Source organism: Armigeres subalbatus, chromosome 1 (assembly GCF_024139115.2).
Source record: "Armigeres subalbatus isolate Guangzhou_Male chromosome 1, GZ_Asu_2, whole genome shotgun sequence".
NCBI classification, from domain to species: domain Eukaryota; kingdom Metazoa; phylum Arthropoda; class Insecta; order Diptera; family Culicidae; genus Armigeres; species Armigeres subalbatus.
This window is the reverse complement of record NC_085139.1, coordinates 266,235,190-266,249,064: the sequence shown is the minus strand read 5'-3', so window position 1 is coordinate 266,249,064 and position 13,875 is coordinate 266,235,190. Positions and strand designations below refer to the sequence as shown.

At 43.1% G+C, this 13,875-nt stretch overlaps 1 protein-coding gene across 1 annotated transcript; it reads right to left on the bottom strand.

The window, feature by feature from the left end:
• Positions 1–2,855: 2,855 nt before the first annotated feature.
• Positions 2,856–13,611, bottom strand: LOC134213666 (uncharacterized protein C6orf136 homolog). Its single transcript, XM_062692933.1, has 6 exons — positions 13,239–13,611; positions 12,951–13,085; positions 12,720–12,889; positions 12,440–12,661; positions 3,928–3,997; positions 2,856–3,250 (listed from the first exon to the last, which is right to left on the bottom strand). The coding sequence occupies exons 1-6, from the start codon at positions 13,419–13,421 to the stop codon at positions 3,134–3,136; spliced, it is 897 nt and encodes a 298-aa protein (XP_062548917.1). The 5' UTR covers positions 13,422–13,611; the 3' UTR covers positions 2,856–3,133.
• Between the last annotated feature and the right edge of the window lie 264 nt (positions 13,612–13,875).

Sequence of the window (13,875 nt, the reverse complement as noted above, 5' to 3'; positions counted from 1 at the left end):
CGAATCCCATCTTGCGACATATCAAACTCCATGATTTCGAAATACAAGCTCAATACATGAGTTTTTGAGAGATTTTGAACACATTGGTCACGTCCGGAAGTGTTTCCGGGAGCCTGGCTCCCTCAGGGAAGTGGACATATTTTGAATAGCACCGAAACCCATATTGCGACATATCAAACTCCATGATTTTGAAAGACAAGCTCAATATATGAGTTTTTAAGAGGTTTTGAACACGTTGACCACATTCGCGAGTGTTCCCGGGAGCCTGATTCCCTCAGAGAAGTGGACAAATTTTGATAAGCACCGAAACCCATCTTGCGACATATCAAACTCCATGATTTTGAAAGACACGCACAACACATGAATTTTTGACACATTGGTCTCGTCCGTAAGTGTTCCCGAGAGCCTGGTTCCTTCAGAGAAGTGGACAAATCTTGCCTAGCACCAAAACCCATCTTGCGGTATGCCAAACTCCATGATTTTGAAAGACAAGCTCAATAGATGAGTTTTTGAGAGGTTTTGGACACATTGGCCACGTCCGGAAGTGTTCCCGGGAGCCTGGTTCTCTCAGCGAAGCGGTCAAATTTCGATTGGCTCCAAAACCCATCTTGCGACATATTAAACTTCATTATTTTGCTTGACTTTCAAAATCATGGAGTTTGTTACGTCACAAGATGAGTTTCGGTACTAATCTGAATTTGTTTACTTCCTTGAGGGAACCAGGATCCCAAGAACACTTCCGGTCGTGGCCAATGTATCCAAAATCTCAAAAAATAATTCATGTATTCAATTTGTCTTTCAAAATCATGGAGTTTGATATGTCGCAAGATGGGTTTCGGTGCTAATCGAAATTTGTCCTTTTCTCTAAGGGAACCAGGCTCCCGGGAACACTTACGGACGAGGCCAATGTGTTAAAAATCATGTATTGTACATGTTTTTCAAAATCATGCAGTTTGATATGTCGCAAGATGGGTTTCGGTGCTAATCGAGATTCGTCCACTTTCTTGAGGGAACCAGGTCTCCGGAAACACTTCCGAACGTGGCCAATGTGTCCAAAACCTCTCAAAAACTCATATATTGAGCTTGTTTTTCAAAATCATGGAGTTTGACATGTCGCATGATGAGTTTTGGAGCTAATCGAAATTTGTCCGCTTCCCTGAAGGAACCAGGCTCCCGGGAACACTTACGGACGAGGCCAATGTGTCCAAAATTTCTCAAAAAATCATGTATTTGCTTGTTTTTCAAAATCTAGAGTTTGATATGTCGCAAGATGGGTTTTGGTGCTAGGCAAGATTTGTCCACTTGTCTGAGGGAACCAGGCTCCCGGGAACACTTCCGAACGTAGCCACTGTGTCCAAAACCTTTCAAAAACTCATCTATTGAGCTTGTTTTTTTCAAAACCATGGAGTTTGATGTGTCGCAAGATGGGTTTCGGTGCTAATCGAAATTTGTCCACTCCCGGGAACATGCGGATGTGGTCAATGTGTTCAAAACCTCTCAAAAACTCATCTATTGAGCTTGTCTTTCAAAATCATGGAGTTTGATATGTCGCAAGCTGGGTTTCGGTGCTAATCGAAATTTGTCCACTTCCTTGAAGGAACCAGGCTCCCGGGAACACTTCCGGACGTGGCCAATGTGTCCAAAACCTCTCAAAAACTCATCTATTGAGCTTGTTTTTCAAAATCATGGAGTTTGATATGTCGCAAGATGGGTTTTGGTGCTAGGCAAGATTTGTCTACTTTCTTGGGGGAACCAAATTCCTGGGAACACTTCCGGTCGTGGCCAATGTGTCCAAAAGCTCTCAAAAACTCATCTATTGCGCTTGTCTTTCAAAATCATAGAGATTGATATGTCGCAAGATGGGTTTCGGTGCTAATCAAAATTTGTCCACTTCCCTGAGGGAACCAGGCTCCCGGTAACACTTTCAAACGTGGCCACTGTGTTCAAAACCTCTAAAAAACTCATCTATTGAGCTAGTATTTCAAAATCACGGAGTTTGATATGTCGCAAGATGGGTTTTGGTGCTAATCGAGATTTGTCCACTTCCTTGAGGGAACCAGGTTCCCGGGAACACTTCCGGATGTGGTCAATGAGTCCAAAACCTCCCAAAAACTCATCTATTAGCATTGTCTTCCAAAACCATGAAGTTTGATATGTCGCAAGACTGGGTTGTGTCCACTTGAAAAGTGTCCACCTCCCCAGGGGTACCCCAGGGAACCAGGTTCCCGGAACATCTGGAACCATGTCCTGGTGATTCAGATGTATCAAAACGAACTTCTGATGCTGGTCAATGATGATTGACCACGTTTGCATCAGCATTCTGGTCACTTTCGTTCATTTATCAATGGTTTTAAAAAATGACCCGTTTTTTGACTGCATCTAACCCAGGACCCCCGATTTAGCGGGTTTATCACTGCACTTCAGTTCTTCTCAAAGGGCATTGAAAAAATCAAGTTTCACTTCTCCGCACATGAGCAGCCCGAAATGTTGATCGAATGCAAATTAAACATCACTTTTTGAAATCAGTCACTTGTTTGAACCGAAAACTTAATATAAAGTGCTATTTTTGCCCGAAAAAAATGATTAAAAACTTATCGCTGAGCAAATGTAAACACCGGCACTTAACTAATAATTAGTGTGGTTCAAAAATGATTTTGCTCCGCCAGGCTCAGTCGATTATGTTTCATATTTGGACTACAAGAGCCTCGGAAGTTACTTACTGCATACCTCGCCTTTTCGTACGCTTTAGATTTCTATCAAGAAGCACTTTCTAGCTTATTTATTATGCAACTTAAATCACACAGCTAAGATAACAGTTTATGGTAGGGATTTTCTCATAAAATAATTGTGCACCATTGTTTTACGTTCACCCAGTCGAAAGCTATCGGCGCTTCGCAGGGCCTTCCGTTTCCTTCTCTATTTATACAACGCACATCATCAGAGTTTCAACAGGCATCAAGTCCTTAATGTGTCAGCCACCTAACTTGTTAGTTTAACGAACATTACCTTCCAGAGGGGACATAATAGACCTTTGGACTCATAAGAACATAACAAGACTTAGTGAGTTGATAGTACCAACCGTTACCAACTATTCTACATCAAGCGATTCGATCATCCGGCGTACAGCGATCTCCTAGCACTGGGCACCCACGATGGGACTGATTTCCACCGTCAAGCCGACAAACAGGGCCAGCTTGGGCGAAATAACATTCTTCGGGGGCACTACCACCTTGTCGTCGTCGGGCATCATCTGGAAACAATAAAACAAAAAAAAGTGTGTCACCAATTGAATAACCAAATGATCATGAAGCGGCAAGAACCAAATAGCTATGCAAACTAAAATCCACCATGAAAGTTGCGGGTAGTTGAAAAAAAAATCTTGACGTATCCCTTTTCATAATTGTTCTAATCAAGAATGTTATCAATCAATTAGTAATCTGCCTTCGATCATTTAGTAGTTTGTCAATAACTCATTCCAGAAGCCAAATTTAAAAATGTGTTGTATGGTGGACTTCTAGTGCAAAGGTTTATCTACAACTCTGCCTAACAGTTCCGCCACTAATAACGAAGCTATAGCGCTGGTAGCAGTAACTTAGCCTAAATGATTGCATATTTTGTTATCATTTAGTATAAGTATAGCAACTAGCACCGTAACTCCTTTAATAGTGGAATTCGAGCATCGACCTGTTAAGGATAGTTGTAGAAAAACCTTCGCACTAAAAGTCCACCATACAACACATTTTGAAATTTGGCTTCTAGAATGAATTATTGACAAACTACTAAATGATCGTAGGCAGATTACTAATTGATCGATGACATCCTTGATTCTAATTTCATAGTAGATTTATAGTTTTCACAGATTTGCTCTGATTTTGTATATCAAGCTGCTTAAGTCTCATGATTACTTGAGGAATATATGCTACATACCTTGTCAGCAACATGCTTAGAAATAAGACCGTCCGGACCGATGTGAAATACCGAGAAGCCGTCATACCATCTGGAATGCAATAGAAGCAAAACATTAAACCTCAGACAACAAGCAGTGATCATGCGTGACGTTTTCCCATTAGAGATGGGAGCTCCGCTCAGGAGCTGTTCGAAAGATTCGCTTCTTTACATTGAGCTGATGAACCATGGATCTTTTTTAAAGAACCCCACACACTCAGTTTTTATTTCTGCAGCTCGGCAAAATCCGCACAGCCGTGTGCCCAGCAAATAAAAAACTGATATCCCGTCAAAAATTAGGTTTGTTAGCTGGGTTTCGGCAAAATATTTGCTGATTTTCAGCAACTTTGACAGAAATCTCGGCAAAAAACATGTTTGCTGGGGCACGGCTGTGCGAATCTCGGTAAAAGTTCAACATTTTGCTGAGATCCCGATAAAAAAATTAAGTGTGCAGCTCAGCAGCTCACTTTAAATTGATGAAATCATTGTCAAACACGCGCCTAGAGAAACTCCCAAGAGCGTACGCACTGTTGTATTTTGTACAACACATACGAAAATACGAGCGAGCTGTACCGCGCACTTCTTCTAAAATTCCGGCCCCTAGCTTATGCTAATTTGCCGACTGGCTGGCTAATCCACTGCTGCCTAATCCATCTACGCTGCAGCTCCGACAGTATTTGCGTCACGACTCTGCTTACCGAATTCCACGTGTCTTCCTCGTGACACATTCGCTCTGCGATATTATCCGCCCTTGGAACAGGCATTTCTCTACGAATTTCCGCAAATCGCGGACAATCGAACACCACATGCTCCGGTGTCTCTTCAACATTTTCACATTCTGGACATAACGGAGAATTGGTGTGTCCGAACCGATGTAAATACTTCCTAAAGCATCAGTGGCCCGACAGGAACTGCGTCAGGTCGAAGTTTACTTCGCCATGCTTTCTGTTCATCCACGTCGACAGATTTGGAATGAGCTGGTGGGTCCACCTTCCTTTCTCCGTACTGTCCCACTTCTGCTGCCACATCGCCATCGAATGAATTTTGGCCACCTTTCTCATGTTTCCGGTGTCTCTCCACTGGTAGCACTCGATGTCTTTCGCCAGGGTGATGCAAATGGGTACCATCCCGGCGATAACGCATACTGCCACCGACGATATTATACGCACTTGCAACTCGTATGGCCATCAGCCGGAACACACTTTTCAGCTTTTCCCGGTTCCGATTGGTTTGCATTGCACTGCCCCAGGCAGGAACCCCATACCGCAGTATCGATGACAAGACACTAACTAGCAGACGCATCGTGCTAATTCGTGGACCGCCAACGTGGCTGTTGAAATTTAGCCGATCGTCGATCATCACTCCCAGGTGCGTCAGTGATCGCTTCGAAGCAATCGCATGTCCTCCGACGACGATTTCCATCCGCTTCCATCCATTTCCATATCGCCTTGCAGTTGCTGTCTAGTAGCACCTCCGTTTTGTGGTGAGCTATCTGTAGCCAAATATTATATATTAACAATATAGTCCACTCTTGCTCAAAACAGGCGAACACGACTCCAGCGCTACGACGGATGGCGGTCGAACTATTTCATCAAAGCAACGCGTGGCGGCGCATCGTTGCCTTCAATTCGACGCTTTGAGGCGCACCGTTGCGAAGTTCATCGTTGCTTCCGAAACAATCAAAACAAAATTAAATGCTAAACGTCGTTATCTTTTTAATTTATTGGAAAGAGCTACCCTACCCTCCGAAAAATTATTTTTTTTTGCCGTTTTTTATTTGGGATAAAAATTATGATGGAAATACTCGTTTTTACGCACAGCCCATATAACAATTCAAAACTTATGAAAAATTAGTGGTTCTGATGGCTACCTTCCCGAAAACCTTAAATGGCTGTACATGTTGAACACTGAATTTCCTGGGGGTGTCAAAGTTGTACAACATCATGTCGGAGCGTGTATGGGGCCCAAAAACCTAATGTTTTTCATATTTACTTTGTTGGGTCGCGATCGTTGTTGTTCTTAGTTTTAACACTTTATTTTTCAAAAACGTTGAGCTATCGCGTATACTCTAGCCCCTTTTTCTAACAAAAAAGATGACTCCATTATTATCCAGCAGCCCTTCACCGAAATTATGTACTACATAACCAAGTTCATGAACATAAATTCATACGGAATATGCTATGAAGATTTGGTCAGCTCATGCAGCAACTTCTCGAAGGTCAGCTCTCACTTGCTTCTGGTGAATACACAACGGACCAAAAAATTAAAAATGGGATTATTACAATACAGTACTGTAAGCGGTACAAACCTAAGTACAAACACAGAAAAAGATTAAGTATTTATTAAATATTAATGTATTCGTACTTTTCAACAAATAGAAAAGCATGTGACCTTTAGTTCTAAGGACGCCTCCCCATAATTCCTTCCGGGGTTTTCAGAGCCGATACTTGTCTGGGAATCCTCCTCGGGTAGCACTTGCCGAAATCGTTGCAAGGGGTCCAAAGCAATCAAATTGCGCCTGAGGTCCTGGCATCTGTTCCAGTTTCTCTATTTATTAGCTCGTGAACGAAATACTTCCATGAGTCAGAACCTTTCACAAATAATATTCTGACGAGTTCTGTCAACAATCAACATGTTTGTTGTTGTCCTTCAAAATAGGACAGTGAAAATTCGAGGTTACTTTGATCGTTTTCACTAAAATAGTTAGACTTCTAATCATCAGTTGGCGCTGTACTACAAAAAAGTTGTTCGCTAGCGGATTGTATGGGATGATGAAGAGTGGGCTATCTTGTACTTTAAAATCTTTGCTGTAGCTTAACTCCATTCATCCGCATCGCTCTCGATCGTGCCTATTGCCTCTGGCACAGACGCCTCCACTTCTTCGAGTGTCTCGCCCATCACTGTTAACCTTTTGTCTGTGCTCTGGGGTCAATATGACCCCAGGCCACTTTGAGTGGCTGCCATTTTTTTAGTTTTCAACCGATTCTCCTAATTTTTGGTAGTTTGGTAAAACTCGCCGAGATCTGTCTTCTAAGTGCAAATTCGCTTGAAAAATCTTGAAAATTTGCGCTACAGTGTACTTTTTTCAAAAAACTTACGTTGTCTGTGCTCTGGGGTCAAATTGACCCCAAATTGAAATTGCTATAACTTTTTTAATGTTTGGCCAATTTTGGATTTTTGGGGCTGTTTCGAAAGATAATTTAATTATCTTTCAGGTCGTTACCAAATTGATTATAGGTGGGCGGGTACATCGCGGGGACGGGTTTTCGTAAAAAAAGGGTACAATAAAGGGGTTTTTTATGCTTATTTTACTTATATCTGAGAACCCTACCCATTTTGAACTGTACTTTTTCAAAAAGGTTATGCAGGAAAGCGTGTGCTTTGACATGAGGCATTGATTAGTTTAGGGCTTGGTCGCTAGGTGGCGGTTTATTTCAATTCATTATTTTAGACTACTCAAGTAATTCCGATATATGGACTTTTCCTCAGTGTAAATATTCTTATCGTACAAATTTGAAATTTGTAAAGATGACGTCTTTAACAAAGTTCGTCTGGTGGGAATGGACTGTCTTGTGACGGAAAAAATAATAAGAAAATTTACAAATAGGCGGCGCTAGCGTACTTGCAATATTCTTGCATATTCGAAATATTGCTTTAGCTTGAGATCCCTCATATCTACCACCAAGTTGTATTCAGCAACATTGTTCAGGATGTCCAAGACTATAAAGCGGTGCTCAATATAATGAGCACTTCTTCCAAGAAGCAGCGCTAATGAGCTGTTATATTTGAGTATATTGTTGCATGTGAGATCTGATGTATTTTGGTTTGTAGCATTTTTGGCAATCATGAATGTTGTGGTAGAGTCCATCAAAAGTTTTCTTTGCATTCAACCTGCTCCAGCGATGCTGCAAATAAAGAATGTGTTCACAGAATATGTTTTAGGTCATTCAAGAAAACTCTGGAACTAAGGCCTTTGAGTCTATATGCGTAACCAAAGATCAGCCAATTTGCCGCCTATTTGTAAAATTCCCAATTATTACTTCCGTCACTAGACAGTCCATTCCCACTAGACGACCTTTGATCAAGACGCCATTTTAACAAATTTTAAATTTGTGCGATAAGAATATTTACACTGAGGAGAATTCTATATATCGGAATATCTTGAGTAGTCTAAAATAATGAATTCAAATATACCACCACCTGGCGGCCAAGTTCTAAACTTATCAACGCCTCATGCCGAAGCACACGCCTTCCTGCATAACCTTTTTAAAAAAGGTGCAGTTCAAAATGGGTAGGATTTTCGGATATAAGTAAAACAATCATGAAAAATCACTGTTTTTGTACCCTTGTTCACTAAAACCCCTCCCCGCGATGTACCCGCCCACCAATAGTCAATCTTTGGTAACGACCTAAAAGATGATTAAATTATCTTTCGAAACAGCCCCAAAAATCCAAAATCGGCCAAACAATAAAAAAGTTATAGCAATTTCAATTTGGGGTCAATTTGACCCCAGAGCACAGACAACGTAAGTTTTTTTGAGCACAGACAGAAGGTTAATGACACGTCGTCCGCAAAACCCACGATTTTCACTTTCCTGGGCAGCCGCAGTGTCAGGACTCCATCATACATTCCGTTCCAGAGGGTTGGGCCGAGTATGGAGCCCTGAGGAACACCCGCTGTAACACGCATCGACTTTTTCCCTTCGTTCGTGTCGTACACCAGGACTCTGCTCTCAAAGTAGCTCTTTAGGATGTGGCAAAGATATTCAGGAACCCGCATTCTGTGCAGCGCAGCGGCAATGGCTTCAAAGCTGGCACTGTTGAACGCGTTCTTTATGTCTATCGTAAACACTGCGCAGTATCGATCTCCTCTTTGCTTCAGTTTAGACGCTTTCTCAGCACTCTCGAGCACTGCACTGTCCGAATTGCATCCACTGTCCATACTTCTTTGCGGAATCCAAACTGCATGTTTGACAATCCACACTCACCCTCCATACACTTTGTCAGCCTGTTTCGGATGATCCTCTCCAGAAGTTTCCCAACTGTGTCTATCAGGTATATAGGCCTGTACGAGGCCGCATGTCCCAGCGGCTTCCCTGGTTTTGGCAGCAATACCAGCTTCTGGGTCTTCCACATTTCTGGAATGTTACCCTCGTCTAGGCACTTCTGGAGTACCGTTCTGAACATATCCGGATATGCCAAAATTTCAGCTTTCAGGGCAACGTTTGGTATTCCATCTGGACCGGGTGCTTCTTTATTTTCAGGCACTTCGCAGCATCTGTCAGCTCATCATTGCACACTTGCCGACCCTCGGAAATTGCTTTTTCTTCTCCGTACGGTATCGGTGACCACGTAGTCGGATCGTGTTTCGGGAAAAGACCCTCCACGATTTCCTTCAGCATGACTGGGCACATTTCAGCTAGCGTCCACGAGCCTTTAATCGCGGTACGCGTACGCGTCAGGGATTGGCATCTGCTTCTCGGCATAGCTTTTTGTAGCAATCTGACTTGCTAATCTTGATTGCCCGTTTCAATGCGGTTCTAGCTTCCCGGAACACCGTCTTGCACTCCTCTCTCTCTGGTCTCGTCCTCGCTCTTTCCCTGCCTCCTGGATCTAAGACAAGCAGCGCTTAGTGCACTGAGCCTCTCGTTCCACCAGTAGGCTGGATGCCGATTGCTCCACTTTCGCGGCATTGCGGCATCACAAGCCGCTACCATCCTTCTTATCAAAGAGGTCCTTGTCGAAGGCTTTCGTCTTTCACTTCTGCTCAACGGTCACTCTTCTCCGTGTTGTCGCATGGTTTCGTTGCCCAATACAATAGCGAATCGCCTGGTGATCGCTATGGGTGTACTCTTCGCTAGCTCTCCAGTTCAGGTTCGCCATCAACGAAGGACTGGAGAACGGGACATCGATAATAGACTCCCTCATTGCACAGTCGTACATCTAGCTTCGTCACAGCTTCCTAGAGAATATACCCTGGCTAAACTGCTCCACTGTCCACCTTGGAGGCACATAGTAACTGCATACGTAAACGCCGCTGATTTTGACGATCACGAATCCCTCACATGAACTCTCTACCACTTCTTGGATAGGAAATCTGCCCATAACTTGTATTGCAGCCATTCCCGTTCTATCAGCCACCCAGTTTACGTTATCAGGAGGAACTCTATACGGCTCTGCAATTATCGCTGCGTCACACATCTTTTCTGTTGTTATCTGCCATAACAGTTGCTGTGCGGTATCGCAGTGATTCAAATTACACCCGATTCTGTTTTTACATGGATTTTTTTAACACGGCTGTGTAAAAAAAATCCCATACAATTTTTTTGCAAAGTTGCTCCATTTTGCATGATTCGTCGAGAAATCATAAAACTTTTTTTACGTGGATTTTCAAATTTTGAACTGAAAACTTTTTTTACACGGAATGCATCCCTCGTGTAAAAAAAGAATCGGGTGTAATCTGAATTATGTCCACTACTGCTGACCTGCGATCGCCTTCTGATATGCAGGGCATTTGTAGCCACCCGTCTGATGGTCATTTCCGTCCTCTGGTGTGCAAAGCATGCACTTGGGTCTTTGCGTGCAGTCTTTCGCAAAATGACCTGTTTCTCCGCATTTCCAACACTTGTTGGATCTGTCCGGACCATTGCAAGCTCCTGCCCTGCTCCTACCTGTTACTGGCAGACGAATCATCGCTGTTTGTGTGCCTCCGTATGCTTTCCTTATTCGTATAGTCATTTGCACTTCATCCAGATTACACTGTGACTTTAGTGGATCCTTGAGCTCCTCTTCCGACGTGATCTCATCTAGATCCCTGCACACTATTACCATCGCTGGAGTCAGCGATTTAACTTCCGCCTCTGCGCCCTCTGCGCCTCTTGCATAATCGAGCTATCAACCATAGGGTCCTTCTTTAGCTCGAAGAGCATCTCTCCGGTTTGTGTGCGCCTGGTCCTTACTACGTTCTCGCCTAAGTCCCTCCGCTCCGGATCCTCTCTAACCTTCTTCAGGAGCGCTGCATACGCGTCGTAGCGTCTTTGGCCTTGACGAGTACCGCTTGTCCCTTAGACGATTTCTGACGTAACTGAGGCTTTTCTTTCTTGTACTGCTGCATTTTTCTCGCCTCTTTTCGCTTCAACTGTCTATTTCTTTTCTCCTTCTGGCCTACTACGGTACTCCGCCCTTCTCCCTGTGAAGTAGCGTCTGTTCCTTCGACTGCGTCATCCCGCGTTTGCCGCTTGAGTCCGCCTGGCCTCCCGTCTCCAGGCGAGGTTCTGGCCCTTTTGGGAGTCATGGAGGCTGATGTACTCCCCACTCCTGCCAGTTTCTCTTTCCTTTGCTTTTTCGAGTACAACGGAACTGTGCCGACATGGCCCTGTTCTGGCGGAGCTAAGATAGCAGGAGCCTTAGTCAGGCTTTTCCTTAGTCAGGCAGGAACCATTTTCATTGCGTATGCCAAACGACTATTGTGACAAATGATCATTATGCCAAACGACTTTAAGCCAAGCGGTTTTAGGCTAAATGACTTTATGCGGGGTAGCCCCCATTTGCCCGGTATATTTTTTTTTGTATTGGCCTTCTTTATACGCACGTATTATTTATTTTGGATTGGCTTTCTTTATATTAGGTATTAGGCTAAAACTGCGTTCTGCCGTCTTGAACTGCATGCATTTACCCTGTATAAGGCAAAAACTGGGATCCGTTCAGTATTCGAGTTTCCTCGTACACAAGACTTAAAAGCTGTATGAATTTTTGAACAATGTACAAGAAGGATGATTTCAATAGATAGCATTCGTTCAATTACATATTTTCAAATGAAAAAGCTGTTAATTCAATGAGGTAATGAGGTAAGGCGAATGAGGGAAGTATTACCACAGGTATTACGCAACATTGTACAAATGTATCATACATGCCAATCTTCTATTTCAAAGGAAACAATTTGACTAGCAAAATTTTCTTTTACATTATATCAAAACGTTAAAATTCAAGGAAAGATGTATTTCCTGCATGATTTTATGCTTATAAGTACACCCGATTCTGTTTTACACGGATTTTTTATACACGGCCGTGTAAAAAAAAATCCCATACAAATTTTTTGCAAAGTTGCTCCATTATGCATGATTCGTCGAGAAAACATTAAACTTTTTTTACACGGATTTTCAAATTTTGAATCGAAAACTTTTTTTACACGGAGCGCATCCCCCGTGTAAAAAAAGAATCGGGTGTATGTTACTAACAGCCTTTTTTTTAAATACATTTTCCAAATTCTATTAAAATAATAGTGCACTTTATGTTTCTGCGAAATGGGTTATTCCGGGAAATGGCATTTCGCGAGATGGGTAATTTCCGCGGAATGCACCATTCCGCGGAATGTCGCACTCCGCGAAATGATGTGGGACTCCGCGAAATGGAATTCCGCGAAATAACATTCCGCAATTTGTCATACAATCCATTGAAACGATTCTCTCGAAAAATTAAAAAAAAAACTACTCACGCTTCTGTGTCGGCAAATATCTCTTTCAGCTTCCACAGCTTGTACTTCCAGAATTGTAACATGACCTTCAGGGCGCTGATGCCCTTTATCCTCCACCGCACCTTGACGGTGTTGTCCTCCGGGTGTTTCGTTATCTTCAGGACTTCCAGCGTCACATAGGCGAACTTTAAATGCCCCACGGTGCGCAGCAGCGCGACCTGTTTGACGTAGTGGTACAAACCTCTGAAAGTTAGGTAGATTTAATTAGGAACCTTTCTAACCGATCGTATTACCAACTTACTCGGTTCGCACGCCACGGATATTGTTCTCAAAAATAAGGTTCGGGTTGTACACCGAGTAGTCCATCGGTTGAATGAACAGCTTCGGCAGTGTATTGGCCAGCACATCATACACTCGTTGGAGCTGCTCTTCCGATGGTTGGTTGCTGCTGTTCCCGGCAGGTGTTGATTCCTGAAAATTATTTCATATTTCGATCACAATAGAACTTATTCAACAAAGTTGTGCAACTTACATTTCGTTTATCGGACACGGCCAACAATCGATCCGTAGGGGACTGAGAATTAAGACTTGAATATCGGGCGTACGTCGCCGACTGACTCTGGATAGATTCCTCCAGGCTTCCAAATCGACTGTACGGTGGTCGCAACTGTAAATCAAACTCAAAAGTGTTTCAGAATATCGAACTCAATGAGGTTAAGACATCAGCTGTTTACACCCTTCTTCCGCCAAGACCCCCTCATTCGATACTTTGTTATGCAATGTCCAAAAATATTCGGTAATAACATCATTCAATTCTTACCGGATAGGCCTCAGGCCTAATTCCCGTTACTACTCCCAGAGACGGGTCCCCATCCGTGTTCCCGACAGCAGTTGAAACCGCCGCCGAAGATGATGCAAATGATCGTCCGGTGACGAAAATTCTTCCGATCGGAGTGGCGAAACGGGTCGAAGAAACGACTACGTTCCGCAGGCAATTTGCCATCGTTCTATCACACTTTCAATGCTTGCTGCAATCCTATTCCGGTCAGCTGTCGATGATCGATGGACGCGATTCCAAGGGTTTGAAAAGGAATTAGAATATAATACTCATTTTTGAAGCGAACGATTATCCAAGAAATTTCACACGCCGCCGGGGATCGTTTGCGAAACTTGTGGAAAGAAGAAACGAAAACATTTAACCCATACGGAAGTACTAGAGTTTTGACACTTGTCGGCCACGAACGAATGAATGATGGATTCTCAAATGAACACGTGCACGGCGTGAAAAACGCGGCCCGATCGGGTTAATTTCTAGGTGACGTAGGACTATCCACAATTATTAGATATTCCCGGCCAATCATTCGTCAAACTTAAGCATTCAGGGTCTGTCTCATTTGGAGAATTAAACTTAAAAGTGACAGTTCGAAAATTAAAAAATCACCCTGTTATAAAAATGG